Raw genomic sequence first — 22,851 nt, 5'->3', positions numbered from 1 at the left:
TTATTGTACACTCATACTTGTTGAAGGAGATGTTCAACAGCTCCTCCTCCAATTGGCTGCAATACTCCAGTCGTCTCTCCATTGAATTATTAATTCTTTCAAACACCCACAGATCACTTCTTAAAGCTTTATAACATTGCGCAATTCGTTTCTCAGCTCCGTCAACCATTGCAATGGGAGTGCTGCACACTGCACTTTTGGAATGACTCTAAACAGGATAATCCAGAGGACTGAGGTATAGTAGGTAAAGAAGGTAGGTAAAGGAGGTAAAATAACAGGCCTTGCCCAAGCTGACCTCTTGGGATCACACTGGCGCGTTACACATGGTCTTTCATCATCATCAAAATATACCGGTTACTCATTATGCATGTACCGCACACCTCAAGGTTGGACAAGAGGAATTTTTCAAGCGATCCTCGAAAATTTTGTCGCAGAACCGATGGTATTCTCGACGGTCAAGTTTTCGATGAATAAGTCTCCCTATGAGACGGTCACGTAATACCGCTAACCACAGACTGCACACATTCAGTGAGAAACATTGCTAAAATGATGACTGATGACTCATGAACATCATTTGTGGGTTTACGTCAATTATGAGTCCAGTTAGATGTGGACTTATGACGGCTTGAACTCTACTGGGGAGGGGACATTTTGAATTAGGTGCCTGAATGTCTGCGTAGGAACTGCCTGAAGAGAAAAAATCACGAAGGGACTGATGTTGGATGCAGGGGTCTGAAGCGCAGTCAACGTACTAATGTATCCCAAAGGCGTTGCACTCGGTTCAGGTCGAGATTACGACCAGGTCAGTCCATTTGAGAAATTTTGCTATCCACAAACCATTGCCTCAAAGATGCTGCTTTACGATACTGTGCATTGTCGTGCTGATACAGTTATCTTCTACGAACCTTGTTCTTCTGTAAGCGCCACAAAATACTGTAAAATGCATAAGCATTTAGCTTTGTTATCTGCACAATAAGGGGACCACACACTGACCATAAACAACACCCCTATATCTTAACACGACTTCCTCCGTATTTCATTGTTTGCACTGCACTTGATGGTAGGTAATGTTCTCCAGACATTCTCCAAACTCAAACACTTCCATCGGATTGCCGCTGGGTATAGCGCGATTCATCGCCATAAATTATTCGTTTTCAGTCATCTATTGCCCAGTGGCGTCGCCCTCAACATCACCACAAGTGTCGTTTACTACAGAATATGTGTGGCCTACGAGGAGCTGCTCGACCATTGTGATGTTGACGACGTCCCATACTACGAGGAGCGTAGGGGATGATTCGGGAGACCCGCACCGCCGACTAGGCAAGGTCCTAGCCGAGGTGGTTTGCCATTGCCTTCCTCCGACCGTAACGGGGATGAATGATGTGGTGTCACCGCCAGACACCACACTTGCTAGGTGGTAGCTTTAAATCGGCCGCGGTCCATTAGTACATGTCGGACCCGCGTGTCGCCACTGTCAGTAATTGCAGACCGAGCGCCACCACACGGCAGGTCTAGAGAGACGTACTAGCACTCGCCCCAGTTGTACGACGTCTTTGCTAGCGACTACACTGACGAAGCCTTTCTCTCCTTTGCCGAGAGATAGTTAGAATAGCCTTCAGCTAAGTCCATGGCTACGACCTAGCAAGGCGCCATTAACCATATCTAGAGAGAGTCTCACTTGTATCATCAAGAATGCTGCATACAAATGATGGATTAAAGTTAAGTATTCAAGAAGCTACGTACTTTTCTTTATAGCATTCATTACGTATCTTGTTTCAGACCTCACGCCAGCCGGCGTGTGTAACGCGTGCATTTCGGCTACTTCCGAGTGGCGTGGCTGTCTTGATACGCCACAACAAATGATGATGATGAAGACGACACAACAACACCCAGTCATCTCGAGGGAGGGGAAATCCCTGACACCGGAAGGAATCGAACCCGGGACCCCGTGCGCGGGAAGCGAGAACGCTACCGCAAGACCACGATCTACGCTCAGTCATTGTGCTAGTTTGCCAGCTGGTAGCAATTCTGAACTCTTGAATGATTCCTTCCGCTGCTTTTACTCGACGTTTCTCAATCACCGTCCTCAATGCTCGACAGTGTTTTATGCAAGGTCAGTGGTAGCTTGTTATCACACATTCGAAATTAAGTCACAGATGCCTTGATTGCAGATCAATGTGTTGACATGTCGTTTTTGCTTCTACCGGATGGTTAGAAGAAAATTCACGGAAGTCCGGAGTGTGCTGTAATTACCGTATGGCAGCGAAACTTGGTAGATAAGGTAATACTTTAATGCGAAATCGTTTTACCCTTGAAAAATAATAGTTACATTTTTGGCCACTATGTGCAAATTTGGCACTGTACAGCCTCTAGCCGACCCCTCCGGTCCTCGTTTTCAACAAATTGTGTAAGCGGCAGTTAATAATACAATCAACATTATGCCTTTCTTACTACCTGACTTAACTTTCCTGCCCATGTCCCATTTCTAATCCGTTACATACGGAAACATTTGTATTCATCTTCCTTGCATTCACATCACCAGATTTGCACCTGATGGCCATGATTGGAACTTCTTTTCCCTGGGTAAATCGGTTCCGTGTTAACGTAATAGCATATTCAATGAGTTTCGCTGCCATACAATAATTACAGCCCACAATGGACCTCTGTGAATTGCTGTATTTTAATTGTAACCAACCGGCATTGTCGTCTACCTTCATATGTGTTAATTTACGCTGTAAATGACGATCATCCTGTACACGGATGTTAATTACATGTAATCTTGTCAATGGAAAAGATGTTGGACAAAGTACATTGATTTATAAAGAAGGTTAGGTCGAAAAGGCACAAAAATTTGTTATACAGGGTGGTCCATTGATAGTCCCCGACCCAAATATCTCACGAAATAAGCATCAAACGAAAAAACTACAAACAACGAAGCTCGTCTAGCTTGAAGGGGGAAACCAGATGGTGCTATGGTTGGCCCGCTAGATGGTGCTGCCATTGGTCAAACGGATATCAACTGCGTTTTTTTAAATAGGAACCCCCATTTTTATTACATATTCATGTAGTACGTAATAAAAATATGAATGTTTTAGTTGGACCACTTTTTTCGCTTTGTGACAGGTGGCGCTGTAATAGTCACAAACGTATAAGTACATGCTATCACGTAACATTCCGCCAGTGCGGACGGCATTTGCTTCGTGATAGATTACCCGTGTTAAAATGGACCATTTTCCAATTGCGGAAAAGGTCGCTATCGTGTTGCTGTATCGCTATTCTGATCAAAAGTCCGAACGGGGGTGTGCTATGTATGATGCTCTGTATCCTGGACGACATCATCCAGGTGTCCGGACCGTTCGCCGGATAGTTAGGTTATATAAGGAAACAGGAAGTGTTCAGCCACATGTGAAACGTCAACCACGACCTGCAAAAAATGTTGATGCCCAAGTAGGTGTTTTAGCTGCTGTCGCGGCTAATCCGCATATCAGTAGCAGACAGATTATGAGGTAATCGGGAATCTGAAAAACGTCGGTGTTGAGAATGCTACATCAACATCGATTGCACCCGTACCATATTTCTATGCACCAGGAATTGCATGGCGACGACTTTGAACGTCGTGTACAATTCTGCCACTGGGCACAAGAGAAATTACGGGACGGTGACAGATTTTTTTGCACCCGTTCTATTTAGCGATGAAGCGTCATTCACCAAAAGCGTTAACGTAAAGCGGCATAATATGCACTATTGGGCAACATAAAATCCATGATGGCTGCGGCAAATGGAACATCAGCGACCTTGGCGGCTTAATGTATGGTGCGGCATTATGGGAGGAAGAATCATTGGCCCCATTTAATCGATGGCACTCTAAATGGTGCAATGTATGCTGATTTCCTACATAATGGTCTACCGATGTTACTACAAGATGTTTCACTGCATGACAGAATGGCGATGTACGTCCAACATGATGGATGTCCGGCACATAGGTCGCGTGTGGCTGAAGCGGTATTGAATAGCATATTTCACGACAGGTGGATTGGTCGTCGAAGCACCATACCATGGCCCGCACGTTCACTGGATCTGTCGTCCCCGGATTTCTTTCTGTGGGGAAAGTTGAAGGATATTTGCTATCGTGATCCACCGACAACGCCTGACATCATGTGCGAACATTACGGAAGGCGAACTACACGGTGTTGAGAGGAATGTTGTTAAACGTATTGCCAAATGCATTGAGGTTGACGGATATCACTTTGAGCATATACTGCATTAATGTGCTATTTGTAGGTAATCACGCTGTAACAGCATGCGTTCTCAGAAGTGGAAAGTTCACAAAGGTACATGTATCACACCGGAAAAACCGAAATAAAAAGTTCAAACGTAATTACGTTCTGTATTTTAATTTAAAAAACCTACCTGTTACCAACTGTTCGTCTAAAATTGTGAGCCGTCTGTTTGTGACTATTACAGCGCCATCTGTCACAAAGCCAAAAATGTGATCCAACTAAAACAGTCATATTTCCTTACCTACTACACGAATATGTAATCACAAATCGGGGTTCCTATTTTAAAAAAATCGCCGTTGATATCCGTTTGACCTATGGCAGCGCCATCTAGCGGGCCAACCACAGCGGAATCTTGTTTCGTCCTTCAAGCTAGACAAGCTTCGTTCTTTGTAGTTTTTTCGTTTGACGCTTATTTCGTGAGATAGTTGGCACGGTCTCGATCAGTGGACCACCCTGTATAATAATTGCAGTTATCCTCTAGCAGGCATGTATTGGTACGTACAAGTTGATAGATCCACTGGAGGAGCTGCTGCTGGACTTGCTGAAGGAGCCGGAGATGCCGCCGGGTCGTCCGCCGCCGCAGAGAACGCAGCCGGGTTGGTGGAAGCCGCCGCCGAAACCCGGGTGGTGGCGACCGCCCCCGAAGCCACCTCCGTACGGTGGGCCAAACGCCGCCCGAGGAGCTCGGGGCGCCCCTTCTGCAAACGCAAACAACGGAGCTTCAGCTCAGACCAGTTTGGTGCCAGAGGCAGCGAGGGCGTCCGTCCAGCTAGGCAGCCCAAATCCAGCAGCTGAGGTAGCTGAGACAGCTGTGTCAGCTCAAGCAGATAAGGGAGTTCAGATGGTACAAGACGGCAGTCCTGCAAGGCCAGGAGTAAGAGGCGGTTTTCTGCTGGGTACCTGGACACAGTGGGATCAAGATAAACGAGGTTGCTGACAACAGCGAATACAGCTTGCCAGGAAAACAACACAGGCTGTGCTACGATGGCTAACGGAGATGATGAAACACGTATGTGTTCAGTGTATTCAGTACAGCAATGGCGAGGCATGAGAGAATCTCTGACCAGAGAGTTATTTATCGTTGCTAGTCTGCGCTTGACTGCACGAGAGTTCAGTTCCGAGTTGGACGCAGTTGTGGCACGTAGCGAGTCGCGAGAGCATGTAGTTCAGTTGCGAGTTAGCAGTTGGAGAGTAGTAGTCAGTACAGTTGTGTGTGAGGAGTCGGCGGGCATCGACATGGGTCTCTGGTCACGATTCAGGACGAGGTATGTTGTTAAATAAGGTAATGAAGCAGCATTGCGCTCAGCTAATAATGTATTGTAATTGTAATTAATTTGTTCAAGAAATGCCCCAATAATAGTTCTGTTTTCAAAGCAATCGTTATTAAAAAGAAAAAAAGTCATTACAATTGAATGTTCATTTCTCAATTTTTGTGTCGAGTTTACATTGGGCAATTATTTTTCAATATTTTTGTAGCGAAGGTACAGTCGCTTTTATTTCAATTTAACGATGTTTTGTGGGAGCTCAACAACATTTGGGTCATTATTATTCAGTAATCTTGTGGGGAAATAACTTTTGGCACGTTTTCATTATCATAGACTTTTCTTTTTATTTTTTGCTGGGAAATCACACTTGGCTCTGTTCACATTAACATTTGTATTGTCTTGTAAGAATTTGCTGGGAGGTTACATTTAACACGATTCCCATTTATATTTAATCATTGTCTTTCATTTTTGCGGGGAGATTACAATGGAGATTCATGTGTGCGAGAGACAGTTTTCGGAAATGACAAGCAACACGCTGAAGACAGTTAAACTGAAAATACGACCATGGCGTATTTCCTTACAACCTCAGTCGAGGGACAAAGTGGTCCTCACCCGACTATTTATCGTATAATGCACGATAAAACACCCTTACATTTTTCGATTGCAAAATCCACAGAGATGCAGTTTTTGTTGGGTAGCACTCACAAAAATGGTTCAAATGGCTCTGAGCACTATGGGACTTAACATCTGTGGTCATCAGTCCCCTAGAACTTAACTAATCTAAGGACATCACACACATCCATGCCCGAGGCAGGATTCGAACCTGCGACCGTAGCGGTCACGCGGTTCCAGACTGAAGCGCCTAGAACCGCACGGCCACACCGGCCGGCAGTAGCACTCACAGTTCATGATTTTTTTACATCCTGTATTTTATTTGCCGACAAGAGGGGCATCTTTTTCCTCCCAAGCGTCTCAACCTCAACGTTGTGTGATAACGAAACGATAGCACAAAAATTCTTGAAATATTGGCTCGTACCGTAGCTCTCAACAAATTATAATGCCTTCCACTATGGTTGATTCATCTAACTAACTCAACAGAAAATCCAAGATAGAATGTAACAATATTATGAAAGGGAAAGTTGCTACTCACCGTATGGCGGAGATGCTGCAGTTGCCAGAGACTGCAGTCATATTTGTGTTAGCTGCGTTTGCGTCAGTTGTGTGTGTGTGTGTGTGTGTGTGTGTGTGTGTGTGTGTGTGTGTGTGCGTGTGAGTGTGCGTTGAGTGTGAGTGTCTGTCGTCTACTTTTTACGAAGGCCTTACTGGCCGAAAGCTTATTTATGACAGTCTTCTTGTTGCGCCTATTTGCGACTCAGCATATCCGCTGTATGGTGAATAGCAACTTCCCTTTTCATGATATCATCTTGTTGTTGTTGTGGTCTTCAGTCCAGAGACTGGTCTGATGCAGCTCTCCATGCTACTCTATCCTGTGCAAGCTTCTTCATCTCCCAGTACCTACTGCAGCCTACATCCTTCTGAATCTGCTTAGTGTACTCATCTTATGGTCCCCCTCTACGATTTTTACCCTCCACGCTACCCTCCAATATTAAATTGGTGATCCCTCGATGTCTCAGAATATGTCCTACCAACCGATCCCTTCTTCTAGTCAAGTTGTGCCACGAGCTCCTCTTCTCCCAAATTCTCTTCAATACCTCCCCATTAGTTATGTGATCTACCCATCTAGTCTTCAGCATTCTTCTGTATCACCACATTTCGAAAGCTTCTATTCTCTTCTTGTCCAAACAGTTTATTGTCCATGTTTCACTTCCATACATGGCTACACTCCATACAAATACTTTCAGAAATGACTTCCAGGCACTTAAATCTATACTAGATGTTAACAAATTTCTCTTCTTCAGAAACGCTTTCCTTGCCATTCCCAGTCTACATTTTATATCCTCTCTACTTCGACCATCATTTTGCTCCCCAAATAGCAAAACTCCTTGACTACTTTAAGTGTCTCATTTCCTAATCTAATTCCCTCAGCATCACCCGACTTAATTCGACTACATTCCATTATCTTCGTTTTGCTTTGATTGAATAACATCGGGGATAGGCTACAACCCTGTCTCACTCCCTTCCCAACCACTGCCTCCCTTTCATCCCCCTCGATTCTTATAACTGCCATCTGCTTTCTGTACAAATTGTAAATTGCCTTTCGCTCCCTGTATTTTACTCCTGCAACCTTCAGAATTTAAAAGAGAGTATTCCAATCAACATTGTCAAAAGCTTTCTATAAGTCTACAAATGCTAGAAACGTAGGTTTGCCTTTCCTTAATCTTTCTTCTAAGGTTAGTCGTAGGGTCAGTATTGCCTCTCGTGTTCCAACATTTCTACGGAATCCAAACTGATCTTCCACGAGGTCGGCTTCTATCAGTTTTTCCATTCGTCTGTAAGGAATTGGCGTTAGTATTTTGCAGCTGTGACTTATTAAACTGATAGTTCGGTAATTTTCACATCTGTCAACAGCTGCATTCTTTGGGATTGGAATATTATATTCTTCTTGAAATCTGAAGGTATTTCGCCTGTCTCATACATCTTGCTCACCAGTTGGTAGAGCTTTGTCAGGACTGGGTCTCCCAAGGCTGTCAGTAGTTCTAATGGATGTTGGCTACTCCGGAGGCCTTGTTTCGACTCAGGTCTTTCAATGCTCTGTCAAACTCTTCACGCAGTAGTCATATCTCCCATTTCATCTTCATCTGCATCCTCTTCCATTTCCATAATATTGTCCTCAAGTACATCGCCCTTGTATAGACCCTCTATATACTCCTTCCACCTTTCTGCTTTCCCTTCTTTGCTTAGAATTGGGTTTCCATCAAAGCTCTTGATATTCATACAAGTGGTTCTCTTTTCTACAAAGGTCTCTTTAATTTTCCTGTAGGCAGTATCATCTTACCCCTAGTGAGATAAGCTTCTACATCCTTAAATTTGTCCTCTAGCCATCCCTGCTTAGCGATTTTGCACTTCCTGTCGATCTCATTTTTGAGACGTTTGTATTCCGTTTTGCCTGCTTCATTTACTGCATTTTTATATTTTCTCCTTTCATCAATTAAATTCAATATTTCTTCTGTTAGCCAAGGGTTTCTACGAACCCTCGTCTTTTTACCTATTTGATCCTCTGCTGCCTTCACTATTACATCCCTCAAAGCTACCCGTTCTGCTTCTGCTGTATTTCTTTCCCCCATTCCTGTCAATTGTTCCCTTATGCTCTCCCTGAAACTCTGTACAACCTCTGGTTCTTTCAGTTTATCCAGGTCCCATCTCCTTAAATTCCCACCTTTTTGAATTTTCTTGAGTTTTAATCTACAGTTCATGACCAATAGATTGTGGTCAGAGTCCACATCTGCCCCTGGAAATGTCTTACAATTTAAAACCTGGTTCCTAAATCTCAGTCTTACCATTATATAATCTGTTCGATACCTTTTAGAATCTCCAGGGTTCTTCCATGTATACAACCTCCTTTCATGATTCTTGAACCAAGTGTTAGCTATGATTAAGTTATGCTCTGCGCAAAATTCTACCAGGCGGCTTCCTCTTTCATTTATTAGCCCCAATCCATTTTCACCTACTATGTTTCCTTCTCTCCCTTTTCCTACTCTTGAATTCCAGTCACCCATGACTATTAAATTTTCATCTCCCTTCACTACCTGAATAATTTCTTTTATCTCATCATACATTTCATCAATTTCTTCGTCATCTGCAGAGCTAGTTGGCATATAAACTTGTACTACTGTAGTAGGCGTGGACTTTGTGTCTATCTTGGCCACAATAATGCGTTCACTATGCTGTTTGTAGTAGCTTACCCATACTCCTATTTTTATTCATTATTACACTTACTCCTGCATTACCCCTATTTGATTTTGTATTTATAACCCTGTATTCACCTGACCAGAGGTCTTGTTCCTCCTGCCACCGAACTTTGCTAATTCCCACTAGATCTAACTTTAACCTATCCATTTGCCTTTTTAAATTTTCTAACCTATCTGCCCGATTAAGGGATATGACATTCCACGCTCCGATCCGTAGAACGCCAGTTTTCTTTCTCCTGATAACAACGTCCCCTTGAGTAGTCCCCGCCCGGAGATCCGAATGAGGGACTATATTTTACCCAAGAGGACGCCATCATCATTTATCCATACAGTAAAGCTGCATGCCCTGGGGAAAAATTACGGCTGTAGTTTCCCCTTGCTTATAGCCGTTCGCAGTACCAGAACAGCAAAGCCATTTTGGTTAGTGTTACAGGGCCAGATCAGTCAATCATCCAGACTGTTGCCCCTGCAACTACTGAAAAGGCTGCTGGCTCTCTTCAGGAACCACACGTTTGTCTGGCCTCTCAACAGATACCCCTCCGTTGTGGTTGAACCTACTGTACGGCTATCTGTATCGTTGAGGCACGCAAGCCTCCCCACCAACGGCAAGGTCCATGGTTCATGGGGGGAATATCATCTTATTAAGTGTTTTATCAACATTTTCAATGAGTGACAACAGTACGATCAGAAATATTGGTGGATTTTCTGTAATATATATAGGGCGAATCACCTAAAACTTGCACAGCAAATATTGCGGAAATGGAAAATGCTGTTGATGTGTGGTTTTCACAGAATGACTTGGCCGTCATGGGCTCGTTTTATTATCCAATAATCAGATTGTAATAATTCGTAGAAAATGTATTTTTTGTGCACATGTTCACTTTTTTAAATGGAACAATGCCTTCTGGCATTAACAGACTAAAATTAGGGTAAATTAGAATGCCAGTGGTGTTCTCTGCAAGATTCTATATTTACATTTACATCTACATGGATACTTTGCAAATCACATTTAAGTGAATGGCAGAGGGTTCTTCGAACCATCTTCACAATTCTCTATTACTCCAATCTCGTATAGCGCTCGGAAAGAACGAACACATATATCTTTCCGTACGAGCTCTGATTTCCCTTGTTTTATCATGGTGATCGTTTCTCCCTGTGTAGGTCGGGGTCAACAAAATACTTTCACATTTGGACGAGAAAGTTGGTGATTGTAATTCCGTGAGAAGATTCCGTCGCAACGAAAAACGCCTTTTTTTTAATGATGTCCAGCCCAAATCCCGTATCATTTCTGTGACACTCTCTCCCATATTTCGCGATAATACAAAACGTGCTGCCTTTCTTTGAACTTTTTCGATGCACTCCGTCAGTCCTATCTGGTAAGGATCCCACACCGCGCAGTATTATTCTAAAAGAGGACGGACAAGCGTAGTGTAGGCAGTCTCCCTAGTAGATCTGTTACATTTTCTAAGTGTCGTGCCAGTAAAACGCAGTCTTTGGTTAGCCTTCCCTACAACATTTTCTATGTATTCCTGCCAATTTAATTTGTTCGTAATTGTAATACTTATGTATTAAGTAGAATTTACGGCTTTTAGGTTAGACTGATTTATCGTGTAACCGAAGTTTAACGAATTCCTTTTCACACTCATGTAGATGACCTCACACTTGTTATTTAGGATCAACTGCCAATTTTCGCACCATTCAGATATCTTTTCTAAATCTTTCTAGTCCGAGCTGTTAGCGAGATGTCATATTTCGAAAAGTTCCCACACCGACACTTGTTTGTGCCATTCAACCTACGTAGCTACTAAGTACAATGTTATTGTGTTTGCTCACAGTGTGCTTGTATGTTCTTTGAATGTACTGTGACTTTCAAGTCAGTTAGTGTGTGACAGTCCAAGCAGTAGGTCGTGAATGGACAATGAGATTTACCAACGCATAAATAACCGACATGCTCGTCGTGTATGAGAGAGCAGGAAAAATGCTTTTCGTTCTTGTACTGTGTATGCGACACGAAATCACAATAGACGTCAACCACTTCGGCTCAAGTGCTAGAATTTCAGTGGCGATGTCTGATCAGGCTGCAGTAATACGTCGTTGCGTGTTATCGGGCGTAGTTGGTATGTCCGTCTAGACAGCGTCTTTCGGTTTTACCCACAGGAAAAAGGTCTACAGGTGTCAAATCTGGAGAACAGGCCGGCCAAGGTGCAGGTCCTCTGCTTCCAATCCAGCGGTTCTGAAACATTTCGTGAACACATGCTGTGGTATTTTGTGCCCTATGAGCTGCAAAGTCATCATATTTTCAGCACAGGTGCCTCCTAATCTACAGATCAACTCCTTCTAGCATCCGTGGAAGATGGTTTGCTAGGAGGCTGCGATACTCGTGGGCTTTGAGTGTTCCGTCCATGAGAACCGGGTTTGTGCGCTGATGTTTCACTATCTCACACAACACGCTTACACTCCATGGGTGCTGACGTTCCGCCTGACAAAGCAACAGGGGTTCTCAAGAGACCAATAGTGCATGTTTCGGTGGTTTACCTGTCTCACTCGTAACAGGGAGAAATAACCATAGTAATAAAATAGGAGAGATCTGAGCTCGCGTGGATGGATTTAAATGTTTATTTTTCCCAAGTGCTGAGTGTAAAGGTCGAGAAATAGTTTGAAGATGTTTCTGTGAACCTTCTTCCAAGCACTTCGATGCGAACAGCAAAATAGTGATGTAGGTAAACGACATCTAGCATATTCTTTAAGTCCTATATAACAATTGTAAAATGTCACTAATTAATATCTCTTGTATTGTAGTGTTTCTAGAATTTCTGCGTAAATTCTAGAACTACTTGGCCTTCCACCCTCTCGAACACACGATAGTTTAAATATCAGTGTGAGAAAACCTATCTACTGCGCGTCGCCTGTCTGTATGTGCAGGTACGAAGTTTGTAATAAGAAGACTGTAGGCACGGCGGTCGAACAGAACCGACAAGTGTTTGCCGGTCGCGCCATGGAATTTTAATGAAAGAACACGGCAGACTCGAGGAACTTCTGTGTTATTCCATACTGTTTTATAACTTTGACTATTCTACTGAAAAAACGAAGAACAACTGAAATATTGTTAAGTGGATGCTCGTCTTGGACTTGGAGAGGATAAGGCGTGTATTCCGATTCAGTAAGAGAATGGACTTGGTTTTTAAGTTAACTTTCTCTTATGTGTAAGAGAACTTTGTTTCTAACCTTTGGATGCGCGAGGAGCCTTACTTGCAAGTGTTTGGTTATGAGATTTGTAAAAGTTTTGATGTTTGAATACACATCGTTAATTGAAGCAAAAGAAACTGCGTGCGTCTGTTTATTGTTTTATAAGTAGAAAGAGTCTTAAGAAACTCCTGTTCCTCGAAAATATACTTCGGAGAAGAAGAGAAAAGGAGGTTGCAGAAGCAAGCTACCCAGCAAGGAAAGTCGGCTGACAATCTCAAGTAAGTCGTATCGTTAAAGAAGTGGTAGTGTACACACATACTTCACCACTTTAAGTCGTCCAAAGCGTTAGAGTATCCATTGCAAAGAAAGAAAATTGTCGAAAAACTGTCTCTTAATAACAATGACCTAACATTTAGGTCGTTAAATAGTGATATATTGTGAGTTACTGGCTAGTGTGGGTTTCAAAAAATGTAGACTATAGGGGGTGTGTTCATCCATCAGTAATCCTAAATACCACGGAAACAAGTGATTACGAATTAGCTAGACCTACTTTCTGAAAAGAAATCATTAGTGTTATGAAAAGCTTAGGTGACGTTTTGACGAAGTGACAAGTGAAACACTGTTGTCAGGCTTTCACGAAACCACATTTGTGCAAACTGTATATATGAATTTATTATGATGATAGCAAAACAATACCTATTCGCTAACCTTCCTTCTTGGATACTGTGAAGAAATTTAGGAGCTTAGCTCTACCGCCTGGTAATATTAGAAATTAAACAAAAGAAAGAACAAAACTATATTATAAATTTTCTGCGTTAATGTGTATCGTCTTAGTAATCATCATACATTTGAAATCCACTGCTGAACGAAGGTCTTATCCAGACTTCTGCACGCTTTATTGCTTCAACTAAATGTAGTTATATTGCTCCTGAATGCTTCCTATCTCATGGAATCTACTGCCTTACATGATATCGGCCTCTAGGTCTTCTCTAACGTGTTCGATTCCAATCAGCAAGCAACGCTCTTGTTGTTAGCAACCTGATAATCGAATAGGTGGTCAGTGTCACTTGTTTGCCCACGTGTTAGATTCCCAATACTGAAAATGGTGCTACGACCGCACGTTAGGCGATCGTGCTCTTTCATCAAGAACTCGGCGTACTTAACCAGTAAATTAAATGACATAATGGTCGAGCCGTACGCTGTTTTTCTGCTTGCTATGGTTCCACTTAATAATGTGTTGCTACAGGTGAATCGGATAATGTTATTTCAATTGGCTAGATTAATCTTTTTGAAAAGGTTACAGGGCAGGAGACAAGGACTTGACTCGAAGAGACAGTCAGATGTCCAAATTTGGCCTCTCAGCATGGCAGGTGAGAACTGATTTGGTATCTTGACCAAAGAGACAGTCGAAGTTGGACGAAAAGCATCACATATCGCGACAAGTTAGTTTCCCGCAGCGCAATGTCTTACAAAAAAATGTTCAAAATAGTTTAAAAAATATGTTTCCTAATTGCCTAACATACTAATGGTACAACTTCGTAAAATGTATCTAGTATCTACTATGTACTTAACTGAAAGGATATAATTTGTATGATATTTGTATATTATTTTCTTAGAAGTTTCTGGCGTTGCCTATTAACACAAGTGGAAACATCATGTACTGGAGGAACAATGCTACTGGAAGCTTTTACTCTCTGAGCCTTTCGGCCTTTCAATTGCAGGATAACAGCGGTGAAGGGGGAAATAACTTCGAGATATCAAGGAAATTGTCTTACTGCTGGTGAACGTTCAATATATGTTCCGGCATCTTCAAACTGATACCAAATGTAAACGTCTTTGAAGATATAGATGGAGAAGATAAATAGTTGTTTCATTTTGAGGAAAGACTGTGTTCGTTGACATCTGAAGTACTTTATTTAAAAAAATAATATAATAATCTTTAAATGTAACAACCATACTAATTTTAACGCCGAGTGTATGACGTAATGTATTTCACAGAGACCTTCCAGACACATCAAAATGATTAGTAGTCTCAGGTAATACTGGCGTGGGAGTCGTTAGGAACGGCTCGGTAGCCACAGTTTCGGAACTACGGTGGAAGAGCTTTTGTTGTGCCACACGTTTCAGAATTGTGCAAGCGAATCTAATATACATCAGCGGGAAGGCAAGTGACGTCATTTTCTGCGAACAAGTCTCACTCAGCCTCTGGCTGAAACGGAAGCATCTCGCAAGCCTATTGCTTACAAAGGTTAAGTCTGACGATGATTTCAAGTGTGTCTGACACACACACGAATGTGTGGCCAAATTTTATTTGAGAGAGTCTAATTGGTGTTGGTGCTGTTAATTTCGTTAACAAACATATTGCGCCAGTCGCACTATTAGCACGCGCATGAGAACGACGCTTGCAGAACAGCACTGGACCCAACAACTCTTGTGTACACACGCTTCACGGTCGGAAGTTGAAGAGAATAGTAGTTACATTTCTAATGATTAAATAGCAATTAAAACTGTATTATGTCCAAATTAACCTCAACCAGTTGTAATGTCTATGTGGCGCAAAGAATATCATTCCGTTTATTCTTGACCGTGGATTTCATAAAACCCTGCATTCAGTTATTCACGTGCAGATGATAGAGAGTTTATAATTATTAGTAATTCATTTTTAGGTTTCTCATGCAAGTTTACTGAAATAGATTAAAGAACGGTTTCCTACAGTGAGTCAATTAATGCACTTGCTAAGGGGGAACTAAATTCATATATCAAAATTGTTTGGAAGGATAATAAGACGGATAGAAGGCACAATAATATTACCCACACACCACAAGGGCAACTCATTCACTGATTTAAAAACCATAAAAGTAATAAATAATAAATTAGTTATGAACGCCTTATAGAAACGACATGAGTCAGATGAAAGGCACAGTACCATATCATACAAATTACGAACTACGTTCCAATCTAATCATTACAGTTATATTATATGACAAATTTATTTGATTGAAAAATCTCTTGACTAACGTCAGTTATTGAGTATGTCTGACTAACATTAGTGTAGTGTTTTCTACGTAAATGTGAAACAGAAGAATTAACATGCAATCTCCCCAATTTTTTTATTCCTCCCTCCAACATCTCCGAAACGAAAGAAGCAATAGAGGTCGTGATGCTCATGGAAAATATTCTTTCAATGTGGGCTCTATAGCTTGGCATGTCAAATGACATTAGCATTGTCTTACGTGGAAATTTCATTTTCGATCACTCAACGCAGATTCAGATAGGTTGCTATAGAACCACACGTGTCTTTAGCAAGTACTGAAAATCGTTGACGTTTCTTGAAGTTGTCCCGTGACTAAGGAAGGTTGTTCGCAGATGGCGTTCAGCTGTCACATCTGGTTCTATTCAACGTAATTCGCTTTAGTGACTAAAGAACAGCTACATTTTGCAACACGACTGCAACAGACCAAAAGTGGAGGAACAGAATGTCTGTTAAAACATTGTGAGAGTGTAGCTACAAAGAAAGTTGTACACTGACCGAAACTTCTTTCGTTCTTAGCTGACAAAAAAGTTAGTAATGGGCCTCACAAATCAGTGGCGTTAGGAAACGATCACAGTTCTAAATCAGTATTGCCAGCGCTTAATATAACTATGCAAATAGAATACTAATTTAATCCGGTTTGTTTGATAACTCCTACTGTATGGAGCGATTGTTGATACATAATTTCTGTGAGAATATTTCCCTAGTAATTAACTCTCATGTGAAGTAATCTTAAGATATGATGCGATTTATGCAATATTTGCAATCAGAACTGTTAAGGAAACTTATCAGCAGCATTCCTGTATTTCTGCAACATTTTAGCCATATATTCACCCAGTAGATGTACAATTTTTAGAAACAGATTAACACGAGGTTAATTTCCATTCATTACATGAAAATGAATGGAGAAACATGCAGCTCTCTGCTTGTTAACCAATCTCAATGATTTATTGACAAAGCTGAGAGATCTACATGCTACATTGTCTCCTACATTTATGGCTACCAACATCCTTCAACGACTGATTATTTCAGTCCTTGCTGTTTACTCTTAAAGGCTATGGCAAGGTGAGTAGCAAGACTCTCGACAAATTATTTTCAATGATGCAAACATGTATTACTAAGGCAATAGATTTCAAATCACGTTAATCAGACAGTGAATATACGACCTATTAAAAATTATGTTAAATACTATTTCAATTATTTAATATACGTGTGAGTGTGTTTGTTAAACATTGTTTCCCTATTCACTGAAAAATGCGATTCTGCTCATACTTACCACCCAGTTGCTCGGCAGCAGCTAATTTCGAGAGTAAGGGTCCATGGTAGTCTATGGCAGCTGAAACAGAGAAGTACTTTTATTTCAGAAGCGCTGTCAACAAACAAATATATTTCCAGGTACATTACACCTCTTGTGTGACACAACAGGCTACACGTATGAATACTACTAATCAAATAAAAAGGCACATTATCCAAATAGTTCGAATGTTGTTGTATGTAAATTTGTTCGTGAATTCCTAGTTCACATAACTCGGATGACAACAAGTGTGGTCCTTTACAAGGGTACCATATGCCGTCCTTTCATTCAAGCTCAGCAGAACCATTACTCTGTCCTGAACTACAACATTGCTGACAGACTTTTTAATGTGAAAACATATCTATGATGTTATCTTGTCAAATCTAATGCAGCAAAAACAAGTGAAAGACAGAAACTTACTAAAAGTTGACAGAACGAAGGCTTTCACGACCAGATGGCATTGGTGCTGATAAACTTTTCGGGGTATAAGGTCGAAGTCCACAAAACTCTTCTGATCCTAACGTTTCGTCCAGAACTCCACTAGACATCTTCAGAGCTGTTGCTCTGAAGCACACGTTTCGCTCCTCCGTTGAGTCTGCAGATGTCCAGCGCAGTTCTGGACGAAACGTTGGGAACAGAAGAGTTTTGTGCACCACGACCTTATACTCTGTAAGGTTTAATAGCAGCAGTAATTAAAAATTATTAGTCTATTAAATTTAAGACAGTTATGCAGCTGCTAATTTTTAATTCTGCCAGCCACAGTTGGTTTCCAGCTAAACTTGACATCACAAAAATATTAACACCTTCCTTATTAGCAATATCATCTTACGGACTTATTTTCCACACCTAGACAGTCATTCTGTAATCATCTGTAAGTCAGAGTAGTCCCTTACTCAGCGAAGAGGGCAACAAGTACAGAAATCCTGCATTGCCATTCTAGACAAGGTCCTACGAGCTGGAGGTGGTTTTCCAATGTTTTCCTGTGGCCCGTTATGCACTGTCTGTGTTTTGTGGATGACTGTGATGAGTACTTTAATAGTGTAGTGTTAGTTTTGCTTTGTTACGGATGAAGGGAAGGGGGAGGGTGAAATCCGATGCTGGCACATACACTACTCCTTTCTAATAGCTTTAAGGGAGCCTCCAGGCTAACTCATCCACAGGATGGATCATCGTCCACAGTGTCACATGCACTTACTTCATGTGACACTGTGGAGAGGTCTGCAACTTAATGGAAGGTATAGACGCGAAGTCAGTGGGCTTAACTAACTCATCCACAGGATGGATCATCGTCCACAGTGTCACATGCACTTACTTCATGTGACACTGTGGAGAGGTCTGCAACTTAATGGAAGGTATAGACGCGAAGTCAGTGGGCTTAACTAACTCATCCACAGGATGGATCATCGTCCACAGTGTCACATGCACTTACTTCATGTGACACTGTGGAGAGGTCTGCAACTTAATGGAAGGTATAGACGCGAAGTCAGTAGGCTTAACTAACTCATCCACAGGATGGATCATCGTCCACAGTGTCACATGCACTTACTTCATGTGACACTGTGGAGAGGTCTGCAACTTAATGGAAGGTATAGACGCGAAGGCAGTTGATTAGGAACTTCACGCCATCACATCTCTTTACCTTGCTGCAAAATTTTCCAGCGCCGAAATTCGAACCTGTTTATCTCCAATCGAGCGCCACCAGCCGTACAAGCATTATTGAGCATGGCTATGGAAGCAGGTCTGTGATATTGTAGTTGCTACAAAATATAGAAAATACTACCGTTTTCAGTACAAAGAAAGTCTACTCTCAGTCGTATTTCTGGCTTTATGTTGTAGGAAATATTCGTCCGTACTAAAATGCGTATATACTGAAGAGCCAAAGAAACTGGTACACCTGCTCATATCGTGTAGGGCCTCCGAGAGCACGCAGAAGTGCTGAAACAGGACGTGGAAAATATTCGTCCATACTAAAATGCGTATATACTGAAGAGCCAAAGAAACTGGTACACCTGCTCATATCGTGTAGGGCCTCCGAGAGCACGCAGAAGTGCTGAAACAGGACGTGGCATGGACTTGAATTACGTCTGAAGTAGTGCTGGAGGGAACTGATACCATGAATCCTACAGGACTGTCCATAAATCCACAAGAGTACGAGGGGTTGGAGATCTCTTCTGAACAGCACGTTGCAAGGCATACCAGATATGCTCAGTAATGTTCATGTCTGGGGAGTTCGGTGGCCAGCGGAAGTGTTTAAACTCAGAAGAGTGTTCCTGGAGCCACTCTGAAGCAACTCTGGACGTGTGGGGTGGCGCATTGTCCTGCAGGAATTGCCCAAGTCCATCGGAATGCTCAATGGACATGAATGGATGCAGGTGATCAGACAGGAGGCTTACGTACTTGTCACCTGTCTGAGTCGCATCTAGACGTATCAGGGGCCCTACATCACTCTAACTGCACCCTCCACCATCTTTAACAGTCCCCTGCTGACAGGCTGGGTCCATGGATTCATGAGGTTGCTCCATACCCGTACACGTCAATCCGGTCCATACAATTTGAAACGAGACTCGTCCGACCAGGCAACATGTTTCCAGTCATTGATAGTCCAATGTCGGTCTTGACGGGCACATTCGAGACGTATGGCTTTGCGCCGTGCAGTCATCAAGGGTACACGAGTGGGCCTTGCGCTCCGAAAGCCCGTATCGATGATGTTTCATTGAATGGTTCGCACGCTGACACTTGTTGATGGTCCAGCATTGAAATTTGCAGCAATTTGGGAAAGGGTTGCATTTCTGTCACGTTGAACGATTCTCTTCAGTCGTCGTTGATTCCGTTCTTGCAGAATCTTTTTCCGGCCACAGAGATGTCGGAGATTGGATATTTTACCAGATTCCTGATGCTCACGGTACACTCGTGAAATGGTCATTCGGGAAAATCCCAACTTCATCGCTACCTCGGAGATGTTGTGTCCCATCGCTCGTATGGCGACTATAACACCACTTTCAAACTCACTTAAATCTTGATAACCTGCCATTGCAGCATCAGTAACCGATCTAAAACAGCGCCAGACACCTGTCTTACATAGGCGTTGCCGACTGCAGCGCCGTATTTTGCCTGATTACATATCTCTGTATTTGAATACGATTGCCTATACCAGTTTCTTTGACATGTGAAGTGATAAAACTTTTACCATATTAAAAAAAATACTTATCAACCTTTGATATTGTAAAAGTAATTAACGTATTCCATTCACCTGTCATTTAGCCCGTGGTACAAAAAAAATTAACCATTATTACTGTAGTGTTTTGTTGTACAACTATTACTACTGAAGTGTTATTTTGTGCCAGGTAATGCAATTGAGGGAAATTATTCAATCATCGACGTTTCAAGACTGCGTTTGTGTACCTGACATACATTCCATAACTATCACCTTACTAGAAACATAATCTTTGGACAAGGTGCAGATTTTCCTTTCCCCAACCGACAGAATGTATAGGACAGCAACGAAAAATAACTACAGGAGTAGAAAATAAAGGTTAAAAATAAAAAATACACATAACTAATTAAATGAAATGGAAGTACTCTTTAGAGGAACGCCGTGGTTGATCTAATCACTATTGCTTCTTTTATTTAATCGGCTAGGAAGCACAGATTTTATTAATACAACTACCGGTTTCTACAGCCATCTCCGGATCCAGTGTTGCAGCATAAGAAGCCGATCGACGTAGGGACACATGAATTATCATACAATAAAAGAAACAAAAAAAGAACAATACTTTAACGTAATGGCGAAGGCATATGGAAGGAGTGCAGTTCAATGTTTTTTACCACTCCCAGAAAGTATAAGATTTTTGTTGAATCACTCTAAGAGGACAACGAAATGGTTCCTTGGAAATTCAACAGTTTGTTTCTTCCTCCAGACTCCAGCTGCTCCTTCCGAAACTATTCACCTGAATATTAATTTTATATTGAATTGTGAATTGATTGTCCCTGTAGTCCCTATAAGAAATGGATCATGGTGTTCACCATTCCCTTTTTTCTCGTTGGTACTTTTTTCTGTGAGCGTAAGCGTAAGTCGATAGCTGGCGGTAGAATATGCAACGCCGTTAACTTGATACTTCAATCCACGTTCATTCAGAGGGTCAAATATTAAGAAACTGTGCTATTATTTCATCCTTTAACGTAATCATTTGGACAACGTAATCATCCTATTATGTAAATCAACTAAACATTAGTACCAATCGTCTCAAGTAAAGAAACAAGAAGATTTCGGAAAAAATCATTATAATTATGTAGCAACTGAAAACTTTTCATCGTGTAACACGCATTATGGTACAAAGTGGACAAATCAGTAAAAGTATCTGTTACATGAGAAATCATTTGTACCTCACGATTTTGAGTGGTTTTTTTCGCTTTCCGAATTCTACATCCGGCAAGCTCAAAATACTGGTTACTACAATTTCAACAGTTGTGTAGATATGATTTCTTTCCGAATTTACGTAACTTGGCACACCTTTCAACGACTCTTTTACGAGTTCACTGCGCGATGACACCTAAATTCCGCCCTTCTCTTGAATTACAGCGAAATATTTGTCTGCACTGAATGTTTTGTTCGCAAGACATTTTAGCTCTTCCGAATAGATTGGTGTAGATACACTTTTCGTATAGACTCGCAGCAAGGAGTTGGCAAAGGATAAATATGTGAGAAAAATGAAACTATTTCTGTCTCATATTCTGCAACATGTAAATGGAAATTTTTCTGCTCTCCGTAAGAAAGCACTGAATGCAGGTTGTTTATGAGAGATCAGATGTTTGGAAGACTTATAAGTAACTGTCTGTGTTTGTTGGCTTTCCGTGTACATTGATGTTCAGAGTCTGATGTAGATACGACAATAACTAATGCAGTCTGTCTGTAGAGTCGTTACATATTTCTACAAAGACGATTGCTAAGAGGGTAAAGCATTGTGTGTGTGCAGTTTGGGTCCGCGTCGTAGATTTTTCATGAAAACTTCGGGATAGAATCATAAGTGTTTTACATGAATATGTAATTTAATTATCAGTCCCTTTAGTGCAATACTTACACAGAACAGTATAATGGCTACAGAGTAGATAAATCACAAGTTTGGACCGTCGTTCGCCGCTGTATACCAGCTACGTGTAAACTGCTTTGCGCTCGTTTTTCGTTTCCTTTCGAACGCTGCCGTAGCTCTCGCATTCCTTCGGCACTGTACCTTTTTGGCTTTTTGGATTCCGTCAGACGAGAACTTTCCTCTGACTTGCGTTTTCTGTAAATCTGAGCATATTAATGTACGAGTCATATGAGATGACATGTCCCATTACTTCGTAACTTTCAGTTTTATACCGATTTTCACTTATAATCCGGGGAATATGTTTATTCTCTCGCTTTGTATCACAGTAGTGCTCCGCAAGGTCTATACAACGGCAACCGAATCAACGTCCGAGTTAAAAATGTTTCCGCACCGCACCAATTTAGAACTATACTCAAAACTAATATCCGTAACGATTATGCATGTGAGCCTACACTGGCACGATGACGTCACAGACAAAACTACTGCGCTACTATGAACACTGTTGTTTATGCGGTATTAGTCTGAAAGATATTATCGATTCATCAGATTTTTTTTTTCACACGAAAAAGTTCAACCGACGAGCGTATAGACATTTTCCATTCGGGCACAGGAAGATATGAAAAGAGTAGCAGAGAAAAGATTCATATGATGCGAATAGAAAATCAGTTGTATTTAAACGCTACAGACGAGAGCAGCTGACCTGAGAGACTGACGAGAAGGGCACAGACAGCCGCCAGGAGTACCACCCGCTGTGTGAAGCACGCCGCCATTGTGGTAGGGGTAACGCAGCAGAGCCGGACGACACTGTGGCGCGTGTTCGAGTGCGTGCCCTCTTTTAT

The 22,851-nt window shown here is 41.8% G+C and overlaps 1 protein-coding gene across 1 annotated transcript in view; it reads right to left on the bottom strand.

Annotated features, from left to right (window-relative positions):
* Positions 1-22,832, bottom strand: part of LOC126162885 (uncharacterized) — a 28,408-nt gene extending 5,576 nt beyond the window's left edge. Inside the window, exons 1-3 of the mRNA XM_049919687.1 lie at positions 22,713-22,832; positions 16,908-16,967; positions 4,783-4,978 (exon numbers count right to left, since the gene is read on the bottom strand). Coding sequence (XP_049775644.1) covers positions 4,783-4,978; positions 16,908-16,967; positions 22,713-22,782 — 326 coding nt within the window. The 5' untranslated portion in view covers positions 22,783-22,832. The remainder of the gene's footprint in view (positions 1-4,782; positions 4,979-16,907; positions 16,968-22,712) is intronic.
* Positions 22,833-22,851: the final 19 nt, after the last annotated feature.

The sequence above is a fragment of the Schistocerca cancellata genome, chromosome 1 (genome assembly GCF_023864275.1).
Source record: "Schistocerca cancellata isolate TAMUIC-IGC-003103 chromosome 1, iqSchCanc2.1, whole genome shotgun sequence".
Classification (NCBI taxonomy): domain Eukaryota; kingdom Metazoa; phylum Arthropoda; class Insecta; order Orthoptera; family Acrididae; genus Schistocerca; species Schistocerca cancellata.
The sequence above is the reverse complement of the archived record's forward strand: the minus strand, read 5'-3'. Positions and strand labels throughout refer to the sequence as shown.